The 26,928-nt window shown below is 41.6% G+C and overlaps 1 protein-coding gene and 1 long non-coding RNA gene across 2 annotated transcripts; one reads left to right on the plus strand and one right to left on the minus strand.

Annotated features, from left to right (window-relative positions):
• On the minus strand, positions 1–2,702 carry LOC122458939. The gene is made up of 2 exons (XR_006279302.1): positions 2,321–2,702; positions 1–295 (listed from the first exon to the last, which is right to left on the minus strand). It is a non-coding gene; the product is annotated as an uncharacterized LOC122458939 (long non-coding RNA).
• On the plus strand, positions 2,587–25,555 carry CMTM6 (CKLF like MARVEL transmembrane domain containing 6). The gene is made up of 4 exons (XM_038392358.2): positions 2,587–3,009; positions 15,720–15,896; positions 18,921–19,019; positions 20,789–25,555. Exons 1-4 carry the CDS (start codon positions 2,881–2,883, stop codon positions 20,933–20,935), a joined length of 552 nt encoding a protein of 183 aa, XP_038248286.1. The 5' UTR covers positions 2,587–2,880; the 3' UTR covers positions 20,936–25,555.
• The last annotated feature ends 1,373 nt before the right edge of the window (positions 25,556–26,928 follow it).

The following is a 26,928-nucleotide window of genomic DNA, read 5'->3' on the forward strand; positions in this document are numbered from 1 at the left end:
TCAAAATTTACACATTTTATTTACCACCTCCCACAAGTCCAAAGAGAGCAATTTTAGCCCATCTTGTATGTGCAGTTAATCTCAAAAAGCTCCCTCTAAGCTGCCCTAGATGCCATCAACACAGCCTCCAGGTACATGGCCACAGCTGTGATCATGAGTGTGTCCTGGCTCAAGTTCTCCGGTCTTCTAAGAGAGGTGCTTGAAGGATCCAAGCTCTTCAGTGAGTATACGGACTCCTCTCTACTCACATTCAAGGATTCCAGGGCAACATTGCGGTCACTGGGGATTTACATGCCTGCAACGAAAAGACAGTTCAGTAGAACCCAAACTGCTCAAAGTTCCAGGCCATTCCAGTACCATCATCACTTCTTCTCTAAACTCCATGAATTATTCAGGAGAGGAGGCAAACAGGAAAAAAGGGGATCAGCCACCCCTACTTCTACTCAATCGGCCCCTCCTTCTAAGGGTTTGTCTTCACTACGGTGCTAAATTGGTGCCACTGCCATCAATGCCCTTGCATCTGTTTTTGGTTCCTCCCTAGAACATATGATTTGGTGATGGCCTTCACACTTATCTTTTAACGTACACATTTCTCATTCATACACAAAACAGAATTGATTTACACAAAATATTTGAACAGGAACATCAAGTTGCAATGCAGAAGAAAAACAATCATTGCATTCTTTTTTTACTTATTTTAAATGCTAAACCTACAGCAAAGTGGTGACCCTAAAAGGTCTGTTACTGCCTTGAAATCTGCCCCGACAGGGATTCTGGCTGATGCATCTCTATTAATGGCACATTAGACCATTCCTTTCTGCTATTCAAAAAGGGTGGCTGGTAGGATATGGTCAAATCATACATTAATGCATTTAATACATGCTACTTATCTTACTTTTTCTTTATCCTTCCTTCTAAATTATATAAAATACAAACATACAATCCTACTACTACACATCCAACTATAAGACAAGAGATTGACTTTCTCTCACAATGTGTTTCCTCATTTGTCCTCCCCTCTGTTTTTATGGCTTTAATGTGTTTTGCTCCTTGGAGCAAGGGTCATTCCTTCTTTTCTGTTTGGGTAGCACCTAATACTTACTTGTATTGTAGTGCCTAGGCGTCCCAGTCATGGGTCAGGTCCCCACTTGGCTATGTGCTGTACAAACTCAGAACAAAAAGATGGTCCCTACCCCAAATAACTTACAATCTAAGTATAAGGCAAGAGACAACAGCTGTATATAGACAGAGAAGTACAAGGAAACATTGAGACAACATTGATCAGTCCAATGGGCAGTGGTCACAGCACACCAGCAGCCTAACCATTGTCAAGTTTTTTGTAGGCATCGCAGCAAAGGAGAGGTTTTAGGTGAAATTTGAAGGCTAACATGAAGGGGCTTGGCAAACGTTTGCAGGGTGTACCTCCCAAATGTGAGCGGCAGCATAGGAAAAACCATGAAGGTGCTTGTCTGAAAATTTAATAAGTGGACAAGCTGCTATGATGGGCTAAGTGAAGGTGGGAGTTGACTTTTGTTTACTGAATAAGAGGTGGGCCTTGAAAGTGAAAATGTAGCTTACATATTTGATACAATCCATGAGGGAGCCAGTGGAGGGGTGCAAAGAGGGGAAACCTGGTCAAAGTGATGGGCTAGGAAAATGATTTTTGCAGCAGCATGCAAATGGCTGTGAATGGGATAAGACTGCATTTGTCAAAGCCAGAGGAAAAAGATGGGAGGACTGAGATGATGAGAACCTGGATGAGAGTTTCTGGCGTGGGTGGATAGGAAAGACTATATTCCAGAGATGTTCTAGAGAAAGAAGCTACAGAATTTTGCTATAGCCTAGTTGTGAAAACCTAGAAGGAGGTCTGAGGCCAAGATGATCCCTAGGTTATTGACTTAAGTGACAGCCAAGATTCTAGCGTTGCCCACAGTGATCAAGGGAAGGAGACAGCAGGGAGAACTTGGGTTGGGGAGTGGCTGTTTTAGCTTTGTAGAGCTTGAGCTGAGGGATAGATGTCAGGAGGAAGGTATCAAACAGCCTGGTTGAGATTTGTTTGGACCGGAGCCCGGTTGGAGTAGAGATCTCATTCACCCACCCAGAGATGGTAGTTGAATTTGTGTTTGTGGATGAGATTACCCACAGGTAAGGTAGGGGTGGGGCGGATCAGGAGGACCAAGGACCGAGCCCTGTAGTTCCTCCCTGAAAGTGGAGGGGGACAATGAGGGAAGGAGTAGAGCTGTAGGAGAGTGAGGGGAAGAGGGGGTCGTCACAGGGGGATATGGGGCCGGACTCTGCCTAGGGAAGGAACTGGAATTACCCTGGGTATTCCTGGGGGGGTTAGGGAAGCTCCTCCAGCTTGGCGTGGGCCTAGTGCCAAGCCGAAGGCAGCCCTGGACTGCAGCTGCGCTCCTGTACAAGCCACAAGGAAAGTTACCGCTGACTCACTAGCTAGAGCTCGGTTTCAGAGTAGCAGCCCTGTTAGTCTGTAGTGGCAGAAAGAAAGAGAAGGAGGAGGACTCGTGGCACCTTAGAGACTAACACGTTTCTGGGAGCATAAGCTTTCGCGAGCTACAGCCCACTGGGGAAAATGCCTCTCAGCCCAGGTCAGGGCGGGCAGGTGCCGCAGGCGGGCACAGGGGGCATGACGGAGACTTCGGCGCTGGGCGGGGCCGGGGCCGGGGCCGGGGCCTGTGGTTTCCCCGAAGCGCGGGGAGGGGATTTCAGGGAGGCGGCGGGACCCGGGCGCTGCCGGATTCGCCTTTTCCCCCCGGCGGCGGAGGGACGTCCCTGCGCCCTGGTGGTCCGTGGGCGCCACAGCCCGGCCTTTGGGTTTCCGTTTGGCCGCAGCTCGGGCTCCCGGAGCCCGCCCCGCCTGCTATGGACCACAGCGCCGTGTACAACCGGACCACCGAGCCGCAGAGCGAGCCCAGCGCCAGCGCCAGCGCCAGCGCCTGCACCATCCGCCGGCTCACCCGGCAGCGCCTGCTGCTCAAAGCGGCGCAAGTGGTGAGTGAGCCCCGGCCTCGCGGGCCTACGCGGGGCCGGGAGCCGCCGTGTGCACTGGGGCTCCGGGCGGCGAGGAAACGCTCCCGCCTCTCGCTGTGCTTCTGGCCCGGAGCTGAGCGCCCGCGCCTGCCCACCCCGCTGCCCGTGGGGGGTGCGAGGTGTGGCCCCGGCCGTGGCCCTGTTTATCGCTCACGCCGGGCAGGGCGGCAGAGCGCCGCGCTGTGACTCGTACGCCCCGGCTGCCCGGCGCGGGGGTTGCCTCTTTCTCTAGAGAAACCAGGCGGCAGCGCCGCGTGCTCTGGGGAGATGTCGGGGGCCTGTAGAGAAGCTTGGCGCTGCCCCAGCGCAGGGGGCTGGACTGGTCCTTCTTAGCCCTGCATTTCTCTGGGTCCTCTGTCCCCTTGCTGTTGTCCCTGCATTTACCTGGGACCCTGCCCTGTGCTCTGGCATGGCTGGCTTTGGAGTAGAGGGTGGTCTGCTCTGTGCAGTAGGGTTGACGCTTTTTTTGACTTGACTATACCGTGCAGGGCCACAAAGCAAATAAGGGGTTCACCAACCTTAATTACCTCACCCGTCTTGGTTCATTAATCTCTTTTCTTTGGCCAGCTTCTGCTGGTGAGAGGGCAGCTCTTCAGGTCTCTGAAGCGAAAAGAGGAGCTGTGCAAGTTCGAAAGCTGGTCTCTCCCCAGCGGAAATTGGTCCCCTAAAATATATCCCCGCACCCACCTTCTCTCTCTCATATCCTGAGAGCAAGAGGCTACACCACCACTGCATACAACCTAAATACAACCGATGGTGTGAGCTGTAGCTCACGAAAGCTTATGCTCAAATAAATCTGTTAGTCTCTAAGGTGCCACAAGTCCTCCTGTTCTTTTTGCGGATACAGACTAACAGGGCTGCTACTCTGAAACCTTAGTCTCTAAGGTGCCACAAGTACTCCTTTTCTTTTTTCTGAAACCTTAATTAATGTTTCTTAACCTGTTGTCTTGCACAATGTCACTTTCCCCCTCCCTATTTACAGTCTTCCTTCTTTTCACACCACTCCCCTGCTCTTTGTTGTTTCTGTTTTGACACCATTCTCCCTTTGTACTTGGACGTGAATGCTCAACTAGATTAGTAGATTTTCAAAAAATCACTTGTTTCAAGTCCACTAAAAAGAAAACTTTATTTTTATGGTGCCTTTTATTTATTTGGATGTTGATATAAATCTGCTTCATGTTAGAGCCATAGAAATCCTGGCTATTTTGTTAACTTTATAATTCTCTGTTATAAACTAAGCTGTCTACATAAAAAGAGGACAAAATTGAGTACAACAAAAAAGAATGTTTCCAGCTGTCCCTTCGTTGTGTTTCGTGTGTTTTATTTGGCAATGAATACCGTTGCTATAAGTATGAAGTTGTTAATGTAGTTGTTACTGTCTAAATTTAATGTTTTTTCTTTTTCATTAGTGAGTTTTCTGTCTGCAGTCTTTTACTGCCTCTTTTGATTTCCATTTTGTAGGCTACATCTGTCATTGCACAAAATATCAGGTGGCATATAAAAATGACCAATAACATATTAAGACAGAACCTTACTCTAATAAAAACAAATCTTAAAAATAATATCTTAGACTCCTAACCAAAATAGAAGTTAGTACAGATAGTTCTTTTAAATGTAGACACAGAGCCACATTTACTTCAGTCAGAGAATTTAGCTTGATTTAAAAAGTCTTAACTGAATTTAAAAAGTTAAAACAGTAGTCTAAATCAAATGGCAAATGTATAACTCCTGGTAATATTAAATAGAACATTTTCAACTTTTAAAGGCCAGTATATTGGTGAACTGGCAGTGCGATTGTAATATCGCTTCTGCAGACTCAAACTTATTACTGTGGAGGCATCTTCACAGAATCAGTATGGCACATCTATTTGGACAGCACAATCACAGACACTGACTGTTTAGAAGTCTGTGCTACATTTAGCAAGTGATTTCAATTGGCTTTGTAGGTTCAAATAATAAGCAGGATCCAGAGCATGCAGTCCACTGTGGCATTGCTATTTGTGGTCTTAGCATTTGAACTTAAAATTAAACTGGTCTGAACTTATGTGAAGGCCTTAACGTTCTGTACCAGAGGCTTCATTCCATTAATATGGGTGGTAGAAAATCTTGGTTGAGCCTCATTATATTGTGGTGAGCTACTGTAGTGGGGTTGGAGTGTTACATAGTGGATCACTCTAAGGCAGAAGAATCCTAAGTTTTCAAAAGGAAGGAATCCTATTCTGCTAGCTTTTTGTGTGTATTTTGTGTAATCTTTTGCTCCTTATTCATAAATGTGGGAGGTCATAAATGATCTCTCTCAAATTTCTGGTTAATATATACAAAAATAAAAATAGCACAGCATGGTTTGGCTTTAGGAAAGATAGTGAAACCTAAATGGGAAGGGGACTCAACAATAAATTGTCAGTATCGGTTTTCCTGAAAGCTGAGTGGGTTTTAGGTCTGAAATGTCATACTCACAAGAGCATCAGTTGATTTCTGCCCTTGGTCATTAATCAGACACTACCAAAAAGAGGACCATAACATTTGAAAACATGTGACGGTCATTTAAAAAAGAAAAAGAATATGCCAGGTAATGGTAAGGTAACACACAAAACTTCAGAAAGTTATGGTTTAAATTTATATTTAAAAGTGCTTTATATAAATATTTTTGAGGGTAAATTTGTTCTTTGATTTGTTTTATTTTTTTAATGATAAAACATTTACTGTTAGATAAAATGAGCCATTGTGGGTATTACTGCCATGCAAACACTTTGCTCATATAAACAGTCCTGGTAATTTATATAGACTACTCATGTGCCTTCATAGACAACTACAGGCTCCCTCTGGCAACAGCCTTTCTGGTTGGGGGGAGAGGAAAATTGCTAGAATCATTCATAAGCAAAAACAAGACAAGAGAATGCTGGGCCCATGTGAGCACAAACTCGATAGTTCTTAAAGCTTTGGCAGTTTATGGCCTTATCTCATCATTGTAGGGACACCAGAAGGGTAGGTAACCAAAGCCAGATTTCTCTTTAGCTCAGAGAGATACTTCTTCTTTTATCTTTAGAGCCTTGCAAATGTGTGGATGCAGACAGTTGCGGACCATGTTTGTGGATTGAATGTGGATACAAATTTTATATCTGCGCGGTGCTCTACCTTGCTTCTTTCTCTCCCAAAATGTACAAATCTTTGAGTTCTTGGCAGGATGGATTTGATTTAAATCAAATTAATTTAAATCACTAGTCGGACTCTATTTAATCATGGATTTCTACATAAAAGTGCGTTCTTGTTAGTTGTTATAACCTTAATATGTATTCTTCACAACTCAGAGATAGATGAGACCCCAACTGGGTCTCTTTTACGGTCTGCTGCCATTATAGGTTTTCCCTTCTAGTGAGAGAATGGTATGGTAGATCTCAAATCAATGAAGGCTACATCCAGAAAGACCTCAAGACTTCTGGAATATGCTGCTCAGTTTCACTTTTGTTTCTACTGCCTATCCCTCTCTTCTCACATTTATCTCCAGACTTCTTCTTGTGCAGATCTATTCCGCCCCCAACAATCTTCTATTTATTGAACTCACATGTTGCACTTTTAGAGAGAGGTAAGGATTGGCTCTGTGTACACAAATTTGCAGAGGGACAATAGGGTTGAGGTCTGTTGTTTCTCACCTCTATATATTATTTATTTCTTTATTTAAAAACATTTTTGCTGTTAACAAGTATGTTATCTCTGGAGACTCAAATCCACAGTTTCAGAACTGCAAAACTAATCATTTCTGATGGTATCTTCTAGACCAGAGGTGGGCAAACTACAGTCCACGGGCCACATCCAACTTGCAGGACTCTCCTGCCCGGCCCAGGAGGCTAGCCTCCGGCCCCTCCCCCGCAGCCTCAGCTCACTGTGCCGCCGGCACAATGCTCTAGGCGGCGAGTTTGCAGAGCCACGGCTGCCTGTCCTGGTGCTCGGGGCCATGCAGCTTTCGCACCACCAACCACCGATGCTCTACGCAGCGCAGTAAGAGCGGGGGGGGGGAGGAGAGGTTGGATAGAGGGCAGGAGAGTTCAGGGAGGGTGGTCAGGGGGTGAGGGTGTGGATAGGGGGCGGGGCGGTCAGAGGGTGGGGAACAGCGGGGTTGAATGGGGCAGGGAGCAGGGGGGTTGTATGCGGCGGCGAGGGGCCGTCGGGGGCAGGGGTTCCAGGGGTGGTCAGGGAGAAGGGGTGGTTGGATGGGACAGGGGTCTCAGGAGGGCAGTCAGGAATGAGAGGAGGGGTTGGATGGGGCAGGAGTCTTGGGGGGGCTGTCAGGGGGCAAGAAGCAGGAGGGGTCAGATGGGGGCAGGGGCCAGCCCCTGCCTGGTTGTTTGCGGAGGCTCAACCTCCCCTATGCCGGCCCTCCATACAATTTTGGAAACCTGATGCAGCCCTCAGGCCAAAAAGTTTGACCACCCCTGTTCTACACTGAGCACTGTGTCCCACTGGGTAGATAGAAAAATAAACCTAAATAATCTATACAGAAGCCCCTGGAACACCATAAAATTGGGTCCCTAATCCATGAACTATTGGAACTCATTTACAAAACTTTTCTTAAACATTACATGAATATATTGTCTCATACTATAGAATTAGAATTTATAATCCCTATTCCATGATGAGATATCTTTGAGCTATAATGTATCTTAATTAAAACTATCTTTAGATAGGTTTTTTCCTCAAAAAGCATTTTATAAAAAAAATCAGATTTTAAATTAAAAAAAAAATCCTACTTTTTAATTTTTTTAAAAAATCATTGATTTTTATCTACCCTGGTTCTTGGTCCAGACACAAATTCAAAAATCTTGTACATTACTGTGGGTGAAATTCAGGTAGCTTTCTATGAATGACATGCCCTTGTCGAATGAAAGCGTATAAATGCTTCAGTTTACTTAAAAATTATTTGTGAAATAGTTTTTACTTGTTTTGGAAATCCAGGTAAATATGTTAGGATAATCTCTGCAATCTGTTGTGTAGTAATGTGATCTAATGGATAGCGCAATGGGAGTTGGCAGAAGTGAGTTCTAATCTTGGTTTTACCATTGGCCTACTGTGTGGCATTGGGCAGGTCATATTACCTCTCTGTCTCTTATTCCCCTCCCACTCTTGTCTGTTGTCTGTTCAGCTCTTTGGGGTAGCAACTGTCTCTCACTATATTTTTTACAGTAAATGGCACATTGGGGTGCTAGAGACTAGTGTCATACAGATAATACTCAAAACAGTGATTAAAACTGAGTACTGCAATCTTAAAATTGCAAACTAACTACAACTTTTCTAGGATGCTTTTTAAATAGGATGTTACATACAGTAAATCATCTGTGATTCCATTATATGTATGGTACAATATTCTCTAAAATACTGTAAAGTCAACTGCAGAGAACTACTTTCCACTTTTTAAGATCATGGCATGATATTCTGAATGGAGGGAACTCTCTACTTATGACTCATAGTTGTTAGAGATAAATAATAACATATTGCTGACTGGTGAAGCCTCTTTTTGAAACCACTTTTGTGTATCACATAAAAATGTACCTGCCAAAGGGATATTAAGAACTTTTTTGCATGGAGTTCTTTTAATTTTGGTTAATACAAAAGGAATTTAGTTTCAATCCAAAACCGGTTCATTTTCGGTAGAAAGTTGGATCGGAGAAGGCACATTGTGCCAAAACCTAGGGTTCTGAATTAATATCTAAAGCAATAATATTTGTCATTTAAATGGTGGATTTAAAAAGAAAAAGTATTGAATGCAGAAACCTCAGTGCATAACACTAGACTGAAAAGGAAAGTTATAATTTTAAGCTTAAAGATCTGCTCTTGCTTCTGAACTATTCATTTACTGCACAAACCCTGCTTTTAAAGACTTGTGAAATCAGCAGAATCCTTTGAATAGCAACCCTTGTGTGTAATTTTAAACCAGAAGATTTCACTGGGGAAATGCACAATTGAGGCTCTAAACAACAGTGGTTAAACAGTTAAAATTTCATAGGCAAGTATTTCACTTTCTTTAACTTTCCTTTGTTTTCACAACTTTATTTTGTATGTGCACACCAATCTAACATTAAGGCTTGACAGAATTATACATAACTACTAAAAGAGTGTATATAATGTTAGTATCAATAAGTGACAGTCATTCAAGTGATAAAGGAGGGTATTAATATCGGGTGGAGTGGTGTGGATGCACAACATGGAGATAATGTATTAAAAGTGAGCTCTAATACTTTTTTGGCCACATTGCTACCCTGTGCACTGCATAGCAGAGGGTAAACTGACATTGTAGAGGAGAGACAGAACTTGGGTACATTCTCCCTAGTGGTCTTCAGACAGTGTAGAACAGAGGTTCTCAAATTTATTTGATCATGCCCCCCTTTTTTACATCTGTAGTAGTTTATACCCTTCCTCCTGCCACACAAGTATATATACTGATTTATTTATTTTTAAATCAACATGCAGCTCTCAGAAAGTATCTAAAACAGTAAGGCATTGATTCAAACAGCCATTTAAGTATATAGGCAATACCATATCATGCGCTGCTGCTGGTGGCAGCATTGCCTTCAGAGCTGGGTGGCCGGAGCATGGTGGCTGCTGGGTGGGCACCCAGCTCTGAAGGCAATGCTGCTGTCAGCAGCTTCTCAAGCCCCTCCAACCCACCGTGTTTGAGAACCTCTGGTATAGAAACTGCACAGTAAAGGCTCTGCAATTCTGGAAAGGAAGAGAAGCGAGGGGAGCAGCCATTCTCCACAGGTGGTTTACCCATGGGTCTAAGAATTTTCAGAGTGCTAATTCAAACAAAAATTACCGCTGGTTGAAAGTCCTGAGGATGATTTTCTGTGCTTTTCTGGGAGGGACCTCATGGTAGCACTTTTTTCTAAGGAACTGTGCTCTCATGGAGAGTGGATAATTAGGGAAGTATAATGCAGAGGCATTTGTCCTCCACAGGTACTTCGGCCCCAGTTAGCCTCTAAAGAGCTGTGTGGCTGTCAGGACCTCTGCAGGTTTTAAAGGCAGGGGACCCATGACAATGATTCTGAGGAAACTCTGAAACGTGAAATCTCCTGTTCCCTATTGAGGAAAATCCATGTGTTTGTACAGCATCTAGTGCCCTGGACTCTGACTGGGATTTTTAGGCTCTACCGCACTATAAATAATAATGTAGGACAGATGATGGCCCTTTGTTAATATGAGAAATAATTATTTGATGTATTAAATAGCTTTAATAGAATACTGTGAATTTATAAAGTGAAGTTAGATATACAATTAAAAAAACTATTTAAAATCAGTTTTTCCTTCCTCATCTTGCTAGTCAACTCCTGTGTTTTTGTTTTTCCCCTTGCAACAGTTTAAGGAGAGCACTCAAAAGAGCATAGTAAGCAGTTAACAGATGAGTACAGTTAACAGAAATGCTGAAGAAAATACCAATTAAGAATAGAGCAATTAAGTCTTCATAATTCCAGATAAAGAATTCAGTTGAGGGGGAAAAGGACAGTACATTTCCTTTTAAATAAATTCCCTCTAAAGCTTTTAATAAGAAATTGAAGGAGTAGTTACAAAAAAAAAACCACAGCTGCCAATTTACATAATAGGAAAAGCATGGTTGACATATGCTGTCAAATTCCTGCATGTAGGAAAAAACTCTTTACCTGAAGGAAGTCATTTTAAGTGGTGATACCTTTCCTCTTCATCACTGATTTTAAATTTAACTGTGGCACGTTCATTAACATGCAAGCAGCTGAATGACTTTCAGGGACAAAAGGATGGCTGTTAGTAAATATTTATGAGCCATTTGGTTTGGATCAAGCAGAGGAGCACCTACTATTGCTCCAGCATCATGATTATTTGGGTTTCTGAGCTCTGTTCAAAGTGGGTTTCTAGCAGTTATATTGCTTCTTTTCTGCTCTACTTTTTCACTGGGCGGCGAAAGTGATTCATACTGAAACTCTTCACTGCTGATAAAGAGCAGAAATTGTGAATGAAAATGAAAACATGACTCACATTTTCAGTGTGCTTGTGATAAACATTGTAATGAGGAAATGGAAAATACCTGTAATGGCTGTCTTTGCTTTTTAAATTTAAAAAGCAAGTGCAAAAAAGGACATCCCCCATACATCCTCAAAAAATGGATTTGAAATATTTTGGAGAAATCTATAGTAATTATTATTTTATGCATAAGTTGACTTCTAAGTAATCTGCCTAATAGCAACTACAGGAGAAAAAGGAAGTACGCTGAGAAATGGCCTTATTATTTTTGTTTCTTAGCTGTAGTTCTTTTCACTCTAAGATGCATCCTATTTAATACTGTTGAGTATTCAATATAGAATATTAGTCTGAAATGTTGCCCTCTGGGCACGATTTAGATTGGGAAATTTACAGTTCACATGTGCTGACCTGCTAATAATATTCAGATTAAAGAAAAACTCAGGCTGTACATTATTTTCCTTGACTAGGACCCACTATGTAGCGTGTGCAGCAGCGTGGTGCAAGCTATTAACTAGAAAATAATCAGTCAAAAGTAGCTGTTTTGAATTCCAACTCATTAAATGAACACTGGCAACTAATTGTCCAAAATAAGTGTTTTTAATTAAAATATTTTTCTGCCTTTTAGTGAGTCCAAATACATGTTGTTGTGCTATAATATAAAAATCAGACAGTGAAACCTAGTTAGAGTGGTTATTTAAAGATGTAAAGAGGGAGATGGGGATATTATCAAAATCTTTGGATAAACAGGGAAGATGGCAACCCTGATTCTTAGACTTGGTCTATACTTAAAAAGTTTTACTGGTGTAACTGTGCTGGTGTGTGATATTTTACCAGTATAGTTATGCCAGTAAAAGCATTGGTGTGGATGTAGTTATACCGGTATAACTTATTTTGCTTTGCTGAACTGGAATAAGGCCATGTCTGTACTATAGACTTGTGCTGGCATAGCTTTTCAGTCAGGTGTGTGAAAAGGTGTAATCCCTGAGTGACATAGCTCTACCTGCAGAAGTCTGTAGTGTAGACACCACCTGTACTGGAAAAAAAATGAGATTTTCCTGATATAGATTGTACGGATGGGGGATAGTTGTACTGGTATAGTACAAGCATAACTTTGTTGATGTAGCTGCATTCACACTAGATATGCTTTGCCAGTATAGGAATTATACTATTATAATGTATAATATTATAGTATATTATATTGGTAAAGTAATCCTAGTGTAGACATAGTCTAAACTATATCAGTCTAAGCACTTTCATATGGGTTTAACTGCTGGTACACTGGGGGTGAGGTTTGTCTGTTTAACTATGACAGCATAGGTAGTGTCAAAACTTAAGTGTAGAGAAGGCTTTGGAGAGTAATGGTTTTCCCAAGGTATTCTGAGTCTAGTAGGACTGATACTTGGGCTTACAAGTGAAATTGACCCATCTAGTTCTATTATACAGGCATAGTAACAGTGTAATTAGTAAGGATTTCTAAGATATGTAACAAATCTATCTAAAGTGGCAGGACATAGAGTTGTAAAACTATAGCAATGTTGTGCAACCCTTCTGCCCGTCAGAGTTGGCAGCAACAAGGGCCGGATTCAGTATCTAGGGGTTCTGTTTCAATAACACAATGCAAAACTGGCTCGAGCCTCCACCCAATGACCTGGGACAATTACATACCACCCCCCTGGGCACCTCTAAGCGGCAATACTTCCCCTCTCATAAGCACAGAGTCTGAGTGTAGCAAAAGCTGTTTAATAAAGGAGGGAAACAATGCAGCATTATGTTGGGGAAACACCACAAACAAGATTCATAACACCAACCATGAGCAAAAGACCCACCCCCAAGTAAGTTTGGCAGTGTCGTTTTCCCCTCAGGTTCTTAATTCCAGCAACCCAATAGTGTCCCCCCCCACACACACAGTCCTTGGTCAGTGCAGCCCCCCAGAGTTCAGAAATTCATCTGCAGAGTTTACCTCCCAGCCTGGGTGGAAGTGGAGGGAGGTATGGGGGGCATCTTACATGCTCCGCTGCTCGGGTCAATGGCCAAGTGCCACGTCTCTCCATGGGGTTCTGCTGCAGTCTTCACCACCAGCCGCGCCTGTCCATCATCAGCTGCACTGCTATCCACTCCACTCCGTGCCTTTCCGTTGGCTGTCTGCTCCTCTCCGCCAGCCGCCCAGCTATCCGCTCTGCTCTCTGCGCTAGCCGTCCTGCTGTCCGCTCACCGACTTATCTTCAGGCCCCTCCCACTTAACACAGCTCTCAGCAACTTCACCAATTTCAGCTCTCAGTGATTTTTAGCTGGTAGTAGCGGGAGCCTCAGTGCTGGTGCACCACTAGCCCAAAGTAGGTCTAATACTTAAACCTAGGTGTCAGTGATTTCAGTTCTGCAGCACATAACAAGACTCCTAATGGAGCCAAAATTAGCTTCGTTATTACACCATGGAGAGAGGAGGGGGTCAAAGTAGTGTTTAGGGCCCTCAGAAGGAACCCATACTACCAGGTACACATACCTGTCCCCAGCCTCTCTCAATTCCCTGGGTTTTGGAACCCCTTGTCCCTTGCCTAGCGAGTGCTACTTAGTTGAGGGCGAGTCCCTCCGTCATAAAATGCCAATACAGTTCTACTGTCCTTGAGTCACATAACCAGGATAACACTTCTGCCCCAATAACAGAGAGACGGGGGATCCCACAGCAGCCAAAGTGACTATTTGGGCAAGCAATTCATCATGCTAGGCAGGGTGGGTGTGCCCATGCAAACAAGAGTGCCCATGAAAACAAGATCAGCCCCTGAAATCCTTTTCCACAGCTCACCACCAGATATCGGGGTAGAGCTCATTCTAACTCTGCTTACAGTTGCATAAACTTTTATAGGTTAATTTTGCTTTGTAAATTTAAAGGTATTAAAACTAATATTTTGTCTAGAGATGAGCATACTGTCTGTGTATAGTCAGATCATGGATTCTGACTATAAAGTTGGAAAAGATAGGTAGTACTGCAAAAATGATGGCATTAGCTCTCTGTGGCCTGGTCTATACAAAATGTAAGACTAGGAGAAATATTTCCATGTGTTTTGTTTTTGGTTTGAAATTTCAGTGGAAACCCTCCCTCCCCCCCAAAAACAAACAAACAAAAAAACCCCAAACGTTCTTCTGCAATTCAATTACAGGGTCAAAATTTCCTACTGTTGCATTCTGCCTTTGGTAGCACCACCAGATGTAGTTGAGACAGGTCTCTTATTTTCACCTCCATGTTGCCTAAACCTGTTCAGAGTAGACTGGCACGTTGGTTAGATGATGTGCTGGTAAAAGTGCCGAAGGCCTGTCTACACTGCAACCTTTGCAGCTGCTGCAACAATAATGAATTGCAAATCATGCATTTGCCAGTGTAGATACAGGCTGTGAGGGGGATGGGTGTGGAGATGAGCAAAGTCTTGTTAAGAGTGATACCTGAAGGTTAAGATCAACACTAATAGAGTCCTGAAGTTAAGCCCTCTACCCAGGAAGGCTTGCATGATACAAGTAGTATTTGTGTGTGTGTGAAGAGAAGAAAAAAAAAAAAAGTGAATGGTTGGTATTACCCTTAATTTTATGACCCAGTCAGGTTCTCTCTTCCTGGAATAACCTACTCCACTGAATCTTTACTGCTGGAGTTTGTCCCCTAGGTCAGTAATGTAGTATGGGGAAACCTAGCCATAGGGAAGTGGCCAAAATGAGAGAACTGCAAACAAAATGTTATGTAAACACACTTGAGAGGATAGCAATACAACTATGTTCTCCTTTCTTCAAGCTAGAGAAACATTTCTTTAAGGTGACTTGTCCTGTGGACAGCTTAGTTATCATAACATTTTTTTTTGTTTTTTTCAGTAGCTCAAATGAGTTCTCTTTTTAAAAAAATAACTTGTGTCCTTCCCTCGAAAATAAGATGGCCTGAGGTGAGTGTAGAACTTCTGGGTAGATTGACCAATTGGTGTATCTGACCTTAATCTCAGCAAAAAAACTTGCTGTTTGCTTTGGAAAAGAGCCGTTTTCCCCATTCAGCACTGGAGTGAGGCGTGTGTGGATAATTAGCTAGGTGTACTTTCTCTGAAATATGGCAGGGGCACAAATGGTTCATCAGCATCAAAAGTAGAATTTCAAGTAGCAGCTGAGTTGGATGAGCTGCTTCTGCCAGTTATTATAAGGAAGCTGGGGCACCAGTTTTCATTTTCAGCTCTGGGCTATACATACCAGCCAATGCACCTGAGACTACATTCAGGCCTTGCAGCATTCCCAATAGGCAAAAAGAAATACAATTTTGCTTGTCCTGAGTGAGCATCTGACAACCAAAAACCTGTCTTCCTAGTCTGCTCCCTTCACTCTCATGCCTGAAACCATGAACTGGTAATGTATATTGTATAGTCAACAAGTGTGTGTCTGGTGTAGTGTGTGTTCTGTTCAGCTGGATCTACTGTATTAGTTAATTTTAACAGCAAGCTTGCATTTTTCTCTACATATCAAGTGTTTAATTTGTGGCATTTTTGTACTTGTGTAATGGTTTGTCAGGTCACAAACCACAAATACAAAATTCTTTTGGCTTTGACATTTAAACTTTTATTTTATCAGAGATAATTATTTTCATTGCTTTAATATCTGCTGACTGCCTGATGCAGACATTGGCAAATGGATTAGATAATTTGAATAATCTTTTTTTTCCACAGCTGCTTTCCCTTTTGGCCTTCATCCTTGAAGAAATTGTGGAGAGTTGTATCCTGTGTGGTGGGCTTTACTTCTTCGAGTTTATAAGTTGCAGTGCCACCTTTCTGGGTATCCTGATACTGATTGTCTATTGCACCCCTGCATATGAAAAAGTTGAGAAGGGTAAATTAAGCAAATTGGTAAGGAACTGCTTTATTTTTAGTTATTTTCACTTCTAAATTTTAAGGGTTTTTTTGTTAAAGCAATTTAAATTACATAACTGTTCTGTCCAGACAATATATATTATTTGTTAACAAGACTACACAATGTTAACTGAGATACCTTCTTTATATTAGCAACTGTTTACACATTTTCACATTGGCTACGGTGAGATACAGAGTTTCAGCTCTGGGCTGTGGAACTGTAAAGATGACAGCTTGCTTTCCAGGACAGCTGACTGTTGGTTCTAAACCTGGGATAAATGACCCAAGGTTCAGATCAAAGCAGGTGTTTCTCCTCTGTGTGCCCCTTAACTAGCTGAGTAGCATAAAAGAGCGTGAAGAAAGGGGTTAAAACTACTTGAAAAATCACTTGACAAATGCCAATGCCTATGCCAGTGAATCTCCTTCCTGCATATTACTGTGGGTGAGGGAAGGCACAGTGGATTTCAGTATTTTCCAATGTTATCTATCCAGACATACGGTGAAGATTCTTTTATTAGAGCATCCGATGAAGTGAGCTGTAGCTCACGAAAGCTTATGCTCTAATAAATTTGTTAGTCTCTAAGGTGAAGATTCTTATGTGTGATAATAGGTTTAGTTAAGGATCAATAAGCATGTTTTATTTAACAGATGTTCTCTTGAGCATGTGTGCGCATCTCTTTTGTTACAGCTAGGTTTAATACATTTTTAAGTCTGCAAGGAGCCATTATGAACAACTAATCTGACTTCCTGCATAACACAGGCCATGTGATTTCATCCTGTAATTCCCATGTTTGCATTTCTGACTCTGCAAGGGATTGCCATGTCTGTTTCAAGATCATTTTTGTAAAGCAAGTTGGGATTCCTTTGGTATGAAAGGCTATAGATAGAATCAAATTCTGTTCCTAAAAGCGCTTTCCTGTGTTTTCCCATCTCTGATATTTAAAACAAGAAGTGCAGGTTTGTTCCCTGGTATTGCATTAAGTAAAAATGAGTGAAGGGGAATGTAACGGGGCACAGACTCACTCAGAGGCGCCTCCTGCTGGCCATCTGGGAATTAGCTCTTTTTATCAGCTCCAGACCACCCTCTGCTGGTGTCTCGCTGTTGCTGGCCCCCGTGTCCCTCCCAAACCCCAGTGCCCTTTTACCTAGAGTGTTGCCCCTCCAGGCAGTATCCCACAGATCTGGGTCTCCCTTCCCTGGGGAACCCCTCACCCTCAGCCTATGGGTTACTGCCAGTCACCATCTAGCCCCCTTTCACTGGGGCCAACTGCAGTCTGTATAAGCCAGTCATGGGCAAGGGGGGTTTGGACCTGCTGCCTCTGCCTACCTTTGGGCTGCCCTGTTGCAATCCCAGTACCCTGTCTTAGGGCCATCTGCCAGGCCTGCAGCCTGGGGCTTTTCCAGTCTGGAGCCTCCCAGCTCCTCTGGCCTTCCCTAGCCCTGCTTCACCTCAAGTACCCAGGTATGCTCCCCGGCAGCCAGGCCCATCTCCCTCCACAACTAGAGGAGACTCTATGTGCTCTTGGCCCGTTGCCCTCTTATAAGGGCCAGCTGGGCCCCGATTAAGCTGGGCGTGGCCCCCTGTAAGGGGGCTTATTCCTTCACCCACTTACTTCCGTGGTCCTTCTCACATGAACAAAGAGCAACAATATCCGAAGTCCAAATGTGCAAACAATTTGATGTTTATTGGGGTGAATTTCCAGCAAGCACGGTTCCAGTTTCCTTCCTTAGTGTCCCCCTTCCCAGCTCTGACACCACAGAGCCTTACACCTGTGTCCCTGTTCCCATTCCTGCCCTTAGCCAAGCATGATTCCAATTTCCCCACACATCCACTTCCTGATTGGCTGCAGACTATATAATAAAACTTGAGTTCTGCTTAGTTATACCGTAACCAATCATTTTCCTGAAATTTAACTAACCAATCCTAACATATTGTAACATGATTATGTAACCAATTATATCCCACCACCTTAATTAGTTTACACCCAGCAAAATTAATTATAGCAGACAGGAACAATCACAGAACCAGACAGAGATTATGCAGACAAACAATAGGGAAATGGGGACTACAGTGACAGAACAAACACAGAAGTGAGGATTTCATATCCCAGGTATTGATAAGTGAGTTCTTGCCAGACAGGATGCTGTCAAACTAAGTTTCCTTTTACATCTTCTAGGCACTTCCCTTTCTCTGGAGGTGATAGGCATTATCAGGACAGGACTGTATTCCTAACAGCCCAATAGCACCTTATTTCAATGTGTCTAGTTTGGAATGTGAGGATGTGACCGGTCGCTTCCCAGCTCATGGCTGCTTCTGCGGCTTAGCCAAAGGCCTTAGCCTAAGCACAGGGCCTCCGACTGTCACAGTAAGAGAAGGACCTTACGCTGGCAGACAGTAACTTTTTGATTCTTTCTTTTATACCTCTAGAACTAGCCAAGTGATAAGAATACACCTAAATTCTTAGAATATAGGCCTTTACAGACAGGCCTGAATATCTATATCCTAACACCCCCCAGCTGAGGCTGCTTCTCCCAATCAGCCCCACTTTTCCTTCCCTGCCACAGCCCTCTCCCCTGGCTTTTTTAAGGCCGGAGTGGGTGACCACCTGCTAAAGGGAAGAACGAGTCAGAACTCACAAAATGTAAGACCAGGAGAAATATTTCCATGCGTTTGTTTGTTTTGTTTGTTTTTTTAAATTTCAGTGGAAACTTTTTTTTCCCAAAAAAACAAACATTCTTCTGCAACCCAAACATAGCAACACTGAGGACCTGTAGTGAAAGTAAATTAGATTATTAAAACTGGGAATTTTTATAATCTCTTGTGCTAGTGGCATAGGTAATGTGTGTTTAATGAGTTTTTTTTAAAAGGACTATGTCCTTTTCAATTAAAATATAAATGAGTAGTCTCCACCACACATGAATACACATACCCATCTGAAACTCATTCTACCTCTCTTTCTGGTTCCTTTACCAACTAGTGCCTCCACTAGTTTGTAATTTTCTCTTTTTTTATGCTTGCAGGATTTCTGGGTCACTACAGTAGTGGGAGTTCTCTTTTTTATAGCTTCCATTGTGTTTGCTACAACCAGTGACAAGTCATCTGTTGAAACTGTTGCAATTGTAAGTATGTGAAAACACCCCAGACTCCATACTGTGTTAAATCTTCAGCTCATGGTTTAGAGGAAGGGAAGCTCTGGCCAGGTTGTGGGCAGAAAACAGAAGGCAATGCATTTGTTGAGATAAGGATGCAGGAGAGGTGGCTACCTTAGGGCTCCTAACATCTGGTACGTAAACCTCTGCTACAACAGATTGTGGGAGATCCACATGATGGGCACATAAGGTTTGCTGGAAGCTCAATGCCCCCTAGGAGCTCCATAATATTGTGGATGCTGGGAAAAGCTCTTAGTCCCCTCAGTTAGCTTTGCAACCTTGGCGCTATGTTTTCTGACCCCTCCGTGGGTCATTAACCTCATTTAACCCTTCCTTCTGACCGTGGCCCTCAAGGTTCTACACCTTTTCTCTCAGACTCACCAGTTTTGTTCTTGCTTTCTCCACAACAAAGACACACCTGTGACTGGCCCATGCCAGCTGACTCGGGCTCGCAGGGCTTGGGCTGCGGTGCTGTTTCATTGCTATTTAGATGTCTGGACTCGGGCTGGAGCCCAGGATTTTGGGATCTTACAAGTTGAGGCTAGAGGTGGAGAGGGAATGAGGCTGGGCTGGAGGCAGAGCAGGGGTTGGAGCGGAGCTGCGGCTGAAATCAGAGCTGGTCTGAGGGCAGAGTGGGGCTGGGTGATGCTCCTTCCCTCCCCCCCCCCCCGAATGTTCCTCCACGCCGCACACCACAGTTTGGGGACCACTGTCCTAGAGACTCTAGAACATTCTTGTAAAGGATGAGTGGGTAGTGGTAACAGACATACAGCTGGGGAGTCAGTTATAGCAAGGAGGGTACTTGCAGAGTTCAAGTGTGCAGAATATTCAGAGCTTCTAGGAAGCAATACAGTACCAGAAATAGTTAGATGAGCAGCAGGGCATGTAGCTCACAAGGAACACTGAATGTTCGACAGTTCTGGAATTCATGTGGAGAAGTCTCGCTTCTCCAGCACACTTTATAAAGAGTCTTTATATTATTGCTGTGCTAAATGATAAAGCATCAAAATGAAAGAACATTCTTCTTGAATAAAGATTCATTAGAAAAGTAAATAACTCTTATCCTATAATCACAATGATCTTAGAATTTACAGGAAGAATACGTTTATCTTCTGTAATATTCATTTGTATCACAAACATTAACTCACACTTTCATGGCTTCTCCCTCCCCCCAGCACAGGGAGATGGAAGAATTCTTTCACTCTTAGATCTAATTGTTTATATTCTATTGTGTTGGCTCAAATCAACTGTATAAAACTTAACTTTCTCAAACTTCACAGAATCCCGTTAATGCTCAGGCACCAGTTTGACTCATTTTTAGTTGGCCTTGACTATATCTCTACTGTGCTACTACCTCACCCAACATGTTTTTAAAAAAAAAAAAAAAAAAAGCCTTAATCTCTGCGTCTAAGCTAGTATGTAAAAAATTTTTACTTTGAATTCCTTGTAGTCAAACAGTAAGGTCCTGTACCATGCACACCTGATCCAAGAAATAAAAACTATATAAGTACAAAATATGTCACATTTATGATTTCTGATTTCTTTCTGTTAAGAACTGAACCATTGACTTCAAAAGACCGGAGACTGACTGTATATAGAAATACTACAGTAAAGCTGGGGTGAGGAGGGGTTTCAGAAAGAAAATTGCTCGTTCTTTTGCTTCAGGTTCTCAATCAAAGTTGGAATAATATTAATGTTTATGTATACATCTTAAATAACTGTTTCTTTCACATTCACAGGTGTTTGGCTTTTTGGCAAGTATAGGATTTCTAGCTGATGGTATTCACTTTTTTATGGAGAATCGTAAAGTGAAGAAAAAGAAAGTGGAGAACACTGGCAACACACAGAACACGCCAGAAAATCAGCCACTGAATAACCAAAGCTAAACTTTAAAAAAGTCCTTTAATTTCTATGAGTTAAATTAATCAAAGTGAAATACTTTAATTTCCCTACTTATTTCACTGCATTGAGGGTAACTTTGTCTTCTCTCTCTTTTGCATCTAACCAGCTTTGTACATGTCTGACTCTATCATAAGCTTTTATAGACTCCTTAAGTTTTTTAACAATAGCACGTGGAGCATCAGGGTTTGTACAATTCTCCATCTAACTTCTCCTGACTAATAATTGTCAGAGGGACATTCTAAAAAAAAGAAATTGCCTCCAAATAGATTTTTTTTTTTAATTTAAACATAAAATAGACATCAGTAACTGAAAGCACTGAGACTTCTGAGAAGAATGACTGTAATACAGGGGAACTCATCAGGCTTAAATTCTGATTTATGTTTTAAAAATATTTAAATTTTATGTAAATACAGCAGGTCAGAATTAGAATTCTGTTGCATTAATTCACACCTACCTATGTATGTGATATCCAGCTTCTTGCCTCTGATACTAAGAATGAATTAGTACAATGAAATTCTTTCCTTGTTTTATCGGTTAAACTGTGAATGTAAAAGGGAAACTAAATTTTGCAATCTCACCAAGGTTTCTGTCCCTAAATGAGTTGTTCTTTACTTTGATTTTATCTTGTGTGTCTTACTCCATGCTTCTAGATTCTGTTTTGTTTTGTGTGTCTGAAAGTTGCTGCTCTTTTTTTAAAGGCAGTCAGTAAAACAGAAACAGCTAGCTTGTGTGTGTTTGATAGTCAAGTGGTGCATCATAGAGTGACTTTTGCACACCATATTTGTGGAAGTTTAAAGCTGTAAGTGATGCATTCTTTAAAAATATTGTTTAAACCCATTAAAGAAAGAAGAAATTTGAAAATTAAGAGGAAAGGTTAAGAGGCCAATATTTTCAGCCTAGAGGAAAGAAAACTGAGAGGAAACTAACTGCCTATAAACAGTTAAAGGGATATATTTTAAAAAAAGGGGGCAGGGACCAATTAATCCTTTGAGTTCACGAGGGCAGCACAAAAAGTAATTAGCTTAAGCTTTGCCAGGGAAAGTTTTAACTTAAAAATTAAATAATAAAACTTTGGCACTGTCCCCGTGCACATCACACATACTGTTAATAACATGTACAGTTTGTCCATGTAAAATTGAAGATGAATGGTCATGAAAGTTGATTTATTGTTTGTCCTTGCACCTGCGTGCAACTCAGTTGATGAATGGATAAATAAGTAAGCAAGCAGTTGTATAAACTTCTAGACTTAAGACAGCAGCCCATGGGATGAAAAGGGAAGCTATTAGTGAGCAATGGGTTAGGCACAAGCAGTGCAAGGATGCAAAAGACCAGACGGGTTGAGTCACATATGCAAGTCAGTGGTGAAAAGGCATTCTTCAGATGGTTGAAGGGTGGGGTTTTTTTGCCGGTTGGGGAGTTTTTTTTCTGTGGAAGGGGAAAATGAGATTCTTACACCTGCAAGGGTGGGCTATGTAAGCAGGATAAATTGTAGTAAACTTCCAAGAGAGCATGAGGTGCGCCAAAGTAGATATTTAACCCCAAAAAACCCCAAACCTCTGGTATCTTAGAGGCCTTGTTATGTAAAAGTAGTTTGTCTGACTTTTCATGACACTTGCCATGTCTTCCATGATTTGAGACTATTAACATCACTTTCCCAAAATGTATTGTGTCAAACCTACAGCCCTTTAAATCATTGAGGCAGCACTGAGACTAAACCCTCTAGGAACGGGTTGTCTTCTACTCTCGGCCTATTTTGAGGACAGAGTAGTAGAAGTAGTAGTTAGGGAGTTAAAGTATTGTAAGTGAAATCAGAGGCTTTTTCTAAGGCTGCTACTTTCTGATGATCATACATAATATGGTTGTAATGGTGTCCCTTTGTTAAATGTGTCAGCTCCTGAACGTTTGAACCTGTTTGTGAAGGAAATCTGACACTAACACTACATTTTGCTGAATATCATCAATCTTTGGCTCCATCCTGTTTTGTTAATTTCTCTGTGCATGGTTTTTACTAGATTTTTTTTTACTTGCTTTTTGCATCAAAAGTGGCTATAAGTCTTGATTTTAAATATAAATGTAAAAATAAGCTTGTTGCAATGATACCTAGAATGACTTCTACCAAGAACCCTTTGTTGTTTTATTAAATTTTATTTTCCCAGTGTGGGGGTTGGCCATGCTTTCCCCAGCATGAAAGAATGTGAAGAGACTCCCCGTTGTCAAAAAAACAATATTTGTGCTGCCTCTGCAGCACTCGGCTCTTGGACAGAGCAGAGTCAATTAACTCTCCAATGCCCTTTATAGAATTAGATAAATTTGTGTTGGAAGAGGTCTATTAAGTCATCTCTCTGCCATGGTTTCTTATCTCTGTAATAATAAAGTGCATTTGGTACTCGCATATTAAAGTTATAGGCACCAATATAAGAACCTAGATACATCCCATGATCTCAGAATGCTTTACAAAGAGGGAATAACAACTAAGTTCATTTTACAGATGAAGAGACTGAAGTACAGAGAGGCCAAGTGATTTTCTGTCACAGGGAGTCAATGCCAGAAGAGTGACTAGAACTCAAGTCTCCTGACTTGCAGTCCTATGATCTTGCCACTAAACCATGCAAAAATGGAGATACTTGCGCACCTTTGTAGAGCACTTTGAGATCTTGATATAAGTAGAAAGTAGCATTCAGTCCTTGCTATGTCGGGACTGTTCCCTGCAGTATGTGTTCCTGGTGTGTTGTCCAGCAATGGGGCTTCCACCACTCTCAACAACAAATGGGTGATCCTTATATAGATTTGAGTATCAGCTTATTTCTTTCTGAAATAAGAGACTAAAAATGCCTTTTTCAAATAGAAAGGGATGAAAAACATTTGTGATCAACTGTGTCATGAAAAGGGACGGATAATGTTTGGGAACTAGTTAGCTCTACTTTCTAATCTGCTATAGGCGGTCTCTGGGAGATGTAAGGCCCACTACCCTCAAAAGCACACCCAATTCTTGTCAGACTTGCAGTCTCTTTTGTGTGGCAATAGAGTGCTACCACTAGACTAGCCTGGAATTGGGTTCAAGTGAGTTTATTCACATTGTAGTGGATATACAGAACTGGAATTACTGACTTAAAATGGTGTGTGTGTGTGTGTGTGTGTAGTGGTGTTGGCATAAGTTTTGAGCATGATGTTGGTCTAAAACTCTTCATTTTTGTTTAAAAAGACTTTGGGATTACAACTCTTACTTGAGTTTCTTTAAGTGAACCTATGAAGACTGAGCATATAACTTTTTCGTAGATATTTGGAAGCAGTTTTTATAAACGACCATAGAAACCATATAAATAGAAGAGAGATGAGCGTAAGTCCTTCAGAGCCCAGCAACGGTTGTACGTTGGCTGGAGTGAGAGACTTTATTGCTGTAAAAATGGTTTGGAATCTTTTTCACACTCTAAAAAAAATATCCTATTTGATGGGGTTTTTTTTGTCAGACTCAACTCTCTTTTTTTTTTTTAAATTAGGCTTGGTCTCAAAAGTGGAGAGGGGCAGTTTTAAGCAGGATTAAATGTTCCTGAAAAAAATCTTGCTTAATCCGTAATAAAACCTGTGGAAGATAGTAATGGCTATTGGTAGCTTACCTGTGCATTGTGTCCTATCTCCAAGAGAGGGTCATCAGTAGTTGTCTATGGGGTTATGGGCCTGCTCCCATCCCTGTTGAGAGACTTAAGCCTATTGCAATGGATCCTTCTCAGACACCAGAAGCACCTAATGAGTCTTTATACCAAATTCCATGGTGATAAAGCTTTTATCCTATTTATGCTTTCCAGGAAATAGTTAATCTTATTTTTAGACTCCATATTTAATGTACCTTAAAATTACTATATCGACAGAAAAGAAAAGCAAGCCGTGTCCCTTGGACACTAGATATCAAAAGTTGTTACTGTCTGTTACTGTGTCAACTCCATTGTTCAGGATATTGGGTTATTGTGGGCTTCCACAATTGTATTTGTTTCCCTCCTCAAACTCCACCCCCTTTCCCAATTTCACCCTCCACACCTGGAAAGCAGTGAACTATCTTGCACTATTCCCAGAATTCTGTCAAAGATGTTTTGACATAACACCACTTGCCATCATGTTGATTTCAGTTTCATTGAAAGCACAGAAACCAACTCATACAAGAGAAATACAAAACTTCCAGTAAAGGGAAACATTTTGTGAGGTTCTTTAAAGAGTATGTATAACTGATTGCCACAGCAAATTAGCTCGATGGTGCCCTATTTAAGATATAAAATTTAAGTATAAAAACACCTTTTGAATATGTTCATTTATTGCTGTACATGTGTAATGTATATCTAGATACCTTTTAACTGGCAAATTTAATTTGTATTTTCATTACTTTGAGATTTAAGGAGGGGTTTTTTATGTTTATTGGGTTAGGAAAATATAATGGTTGTATAACTGTGTACAGTTCTTTGGCTTGTACTGCAAATGCCTTGAAATTCCAGTTGAAGTATTTTGAAATACTTTGAGAATTTTCCATTCTAAACCTGTGCCTTTTAAATGTGCTATGGCTTTTTCCTGGATTTCTAAAATATTTTAAGAATTTTAAATAAAATATTAGTAACTTGCTTCCGATCTTTCTCATCTCACCTACTAACAATTTGGCATTAATATCCACTTCTGCTAGAGGAAAATGAAGGAAATCGCTTCCTCCTTTTTCTCATTAGGGCCATTTGCCCTGTTTGATGGTGAGGGCTTCCATTGTGCTTGGACTGGGGAGAAGTATTCATCTTACAGTCTTATGAAGTTGGACATTTTCAGTGAAAGTTCCCACAAATTATCTTCTGAAATCTGCTCAATATTGTGACATTGAAAAATATTGTGCTAAAATGGTCCTTCCACTATAGATTTTACACATACAGTTTGCTGTAAGTTACTTGGGATGTACAGTTTCAAATACTGCTTTTCAATGGACTGGATTATTTCTTGGGGCATTTAAAAAAAGAAATGGTAGGCTTGTGTTAAGAAGGCTCACAAACGAAAAGGTAGCTGTAGGGATAGTGCATTTATCCTAGCTTAGAGAAGAATGATCAAACTACTCAGCTGGGTAAGAATTGAAATTAGATGTCTGTTTTGAAAATGTTTCTCTAAGTGCTAAAAAATTGTCAGTCAAACATGCAGGTTTTTGGGGAAATAGCTTTTTACATTTTTCTCCTATTTCTGTTTTCATTGTTCTGTAGATTCCTTTCACTCCACCAAGCATGTTATATTATTGCTCCCATGTAATGGTGACAGAGATGCACCTTTCTCTCTCAGGCTTTTTTACTGATTTTTTTTGTAAACTATGTGAGCATGGTATAACAACACACCCTTTTCTTCACCATATGCATTGAAATTGGTATAAAGGGTGAAGTGTACCTCAGTTTTTGTATCAGGAATGGAGAGGTGAAACCTGTCTCCACTGAAATCAATGGGGCCTTGGTTTCCAGATGAACATACCAATCAGAATTCTGTTAGGGATTTCTGGGACAAAAAAATGTCTTGTAAATTTTAAAAGGGTTTAACTTGAGAAAAGTGTGACTGGAACAATTAGACACAAACACAAGAAACAAGGCACAATAATGTAACGGAAGAGTAACACCTGTGGATTTATAGAAAATGAACGTAACTCGAGTAGTGGGAAGGACAGTGCAGCTTGTTCACAAGTACAAAGTCCATATTACTGCTGACATAGCGAGACACAGCAGGGCTTTGTCCCTGAATAACTCCTATACTGTCAGTGGAGTTATACCAGTATAACAAAGCAAAATATGCCTCTAATCTGTCGGCTCACTAGATAATATGCAGGTAGCACCTGTATGCTACGGTTCATCGGTCTGCAGTTCATTGCAGGTCAGTGGTTTTTGTTTGGTTGGTTTTTTTTAGTTTAGGGTAGGAGGAAGAGCTTCCTCTTTAGAGCAAGGAGCATGACATGCCACCCACGCTGTCATGCAATGCAGCC

This window comes from Dermochelys coriacea, chromosome 2 (assembly GCF_009764565.3).
Source record: "Dermochelys coriacea isolate rDerCor1 chromosome 2, rDerCor1.pri.v4, whole genome shotgun sequence".
Taxonomy (NCBI): Eukaryota; Metazoa; Chordata; order Testudines; family Dermochelyidae; genus Dermochelys; species Dermochelys coriacea.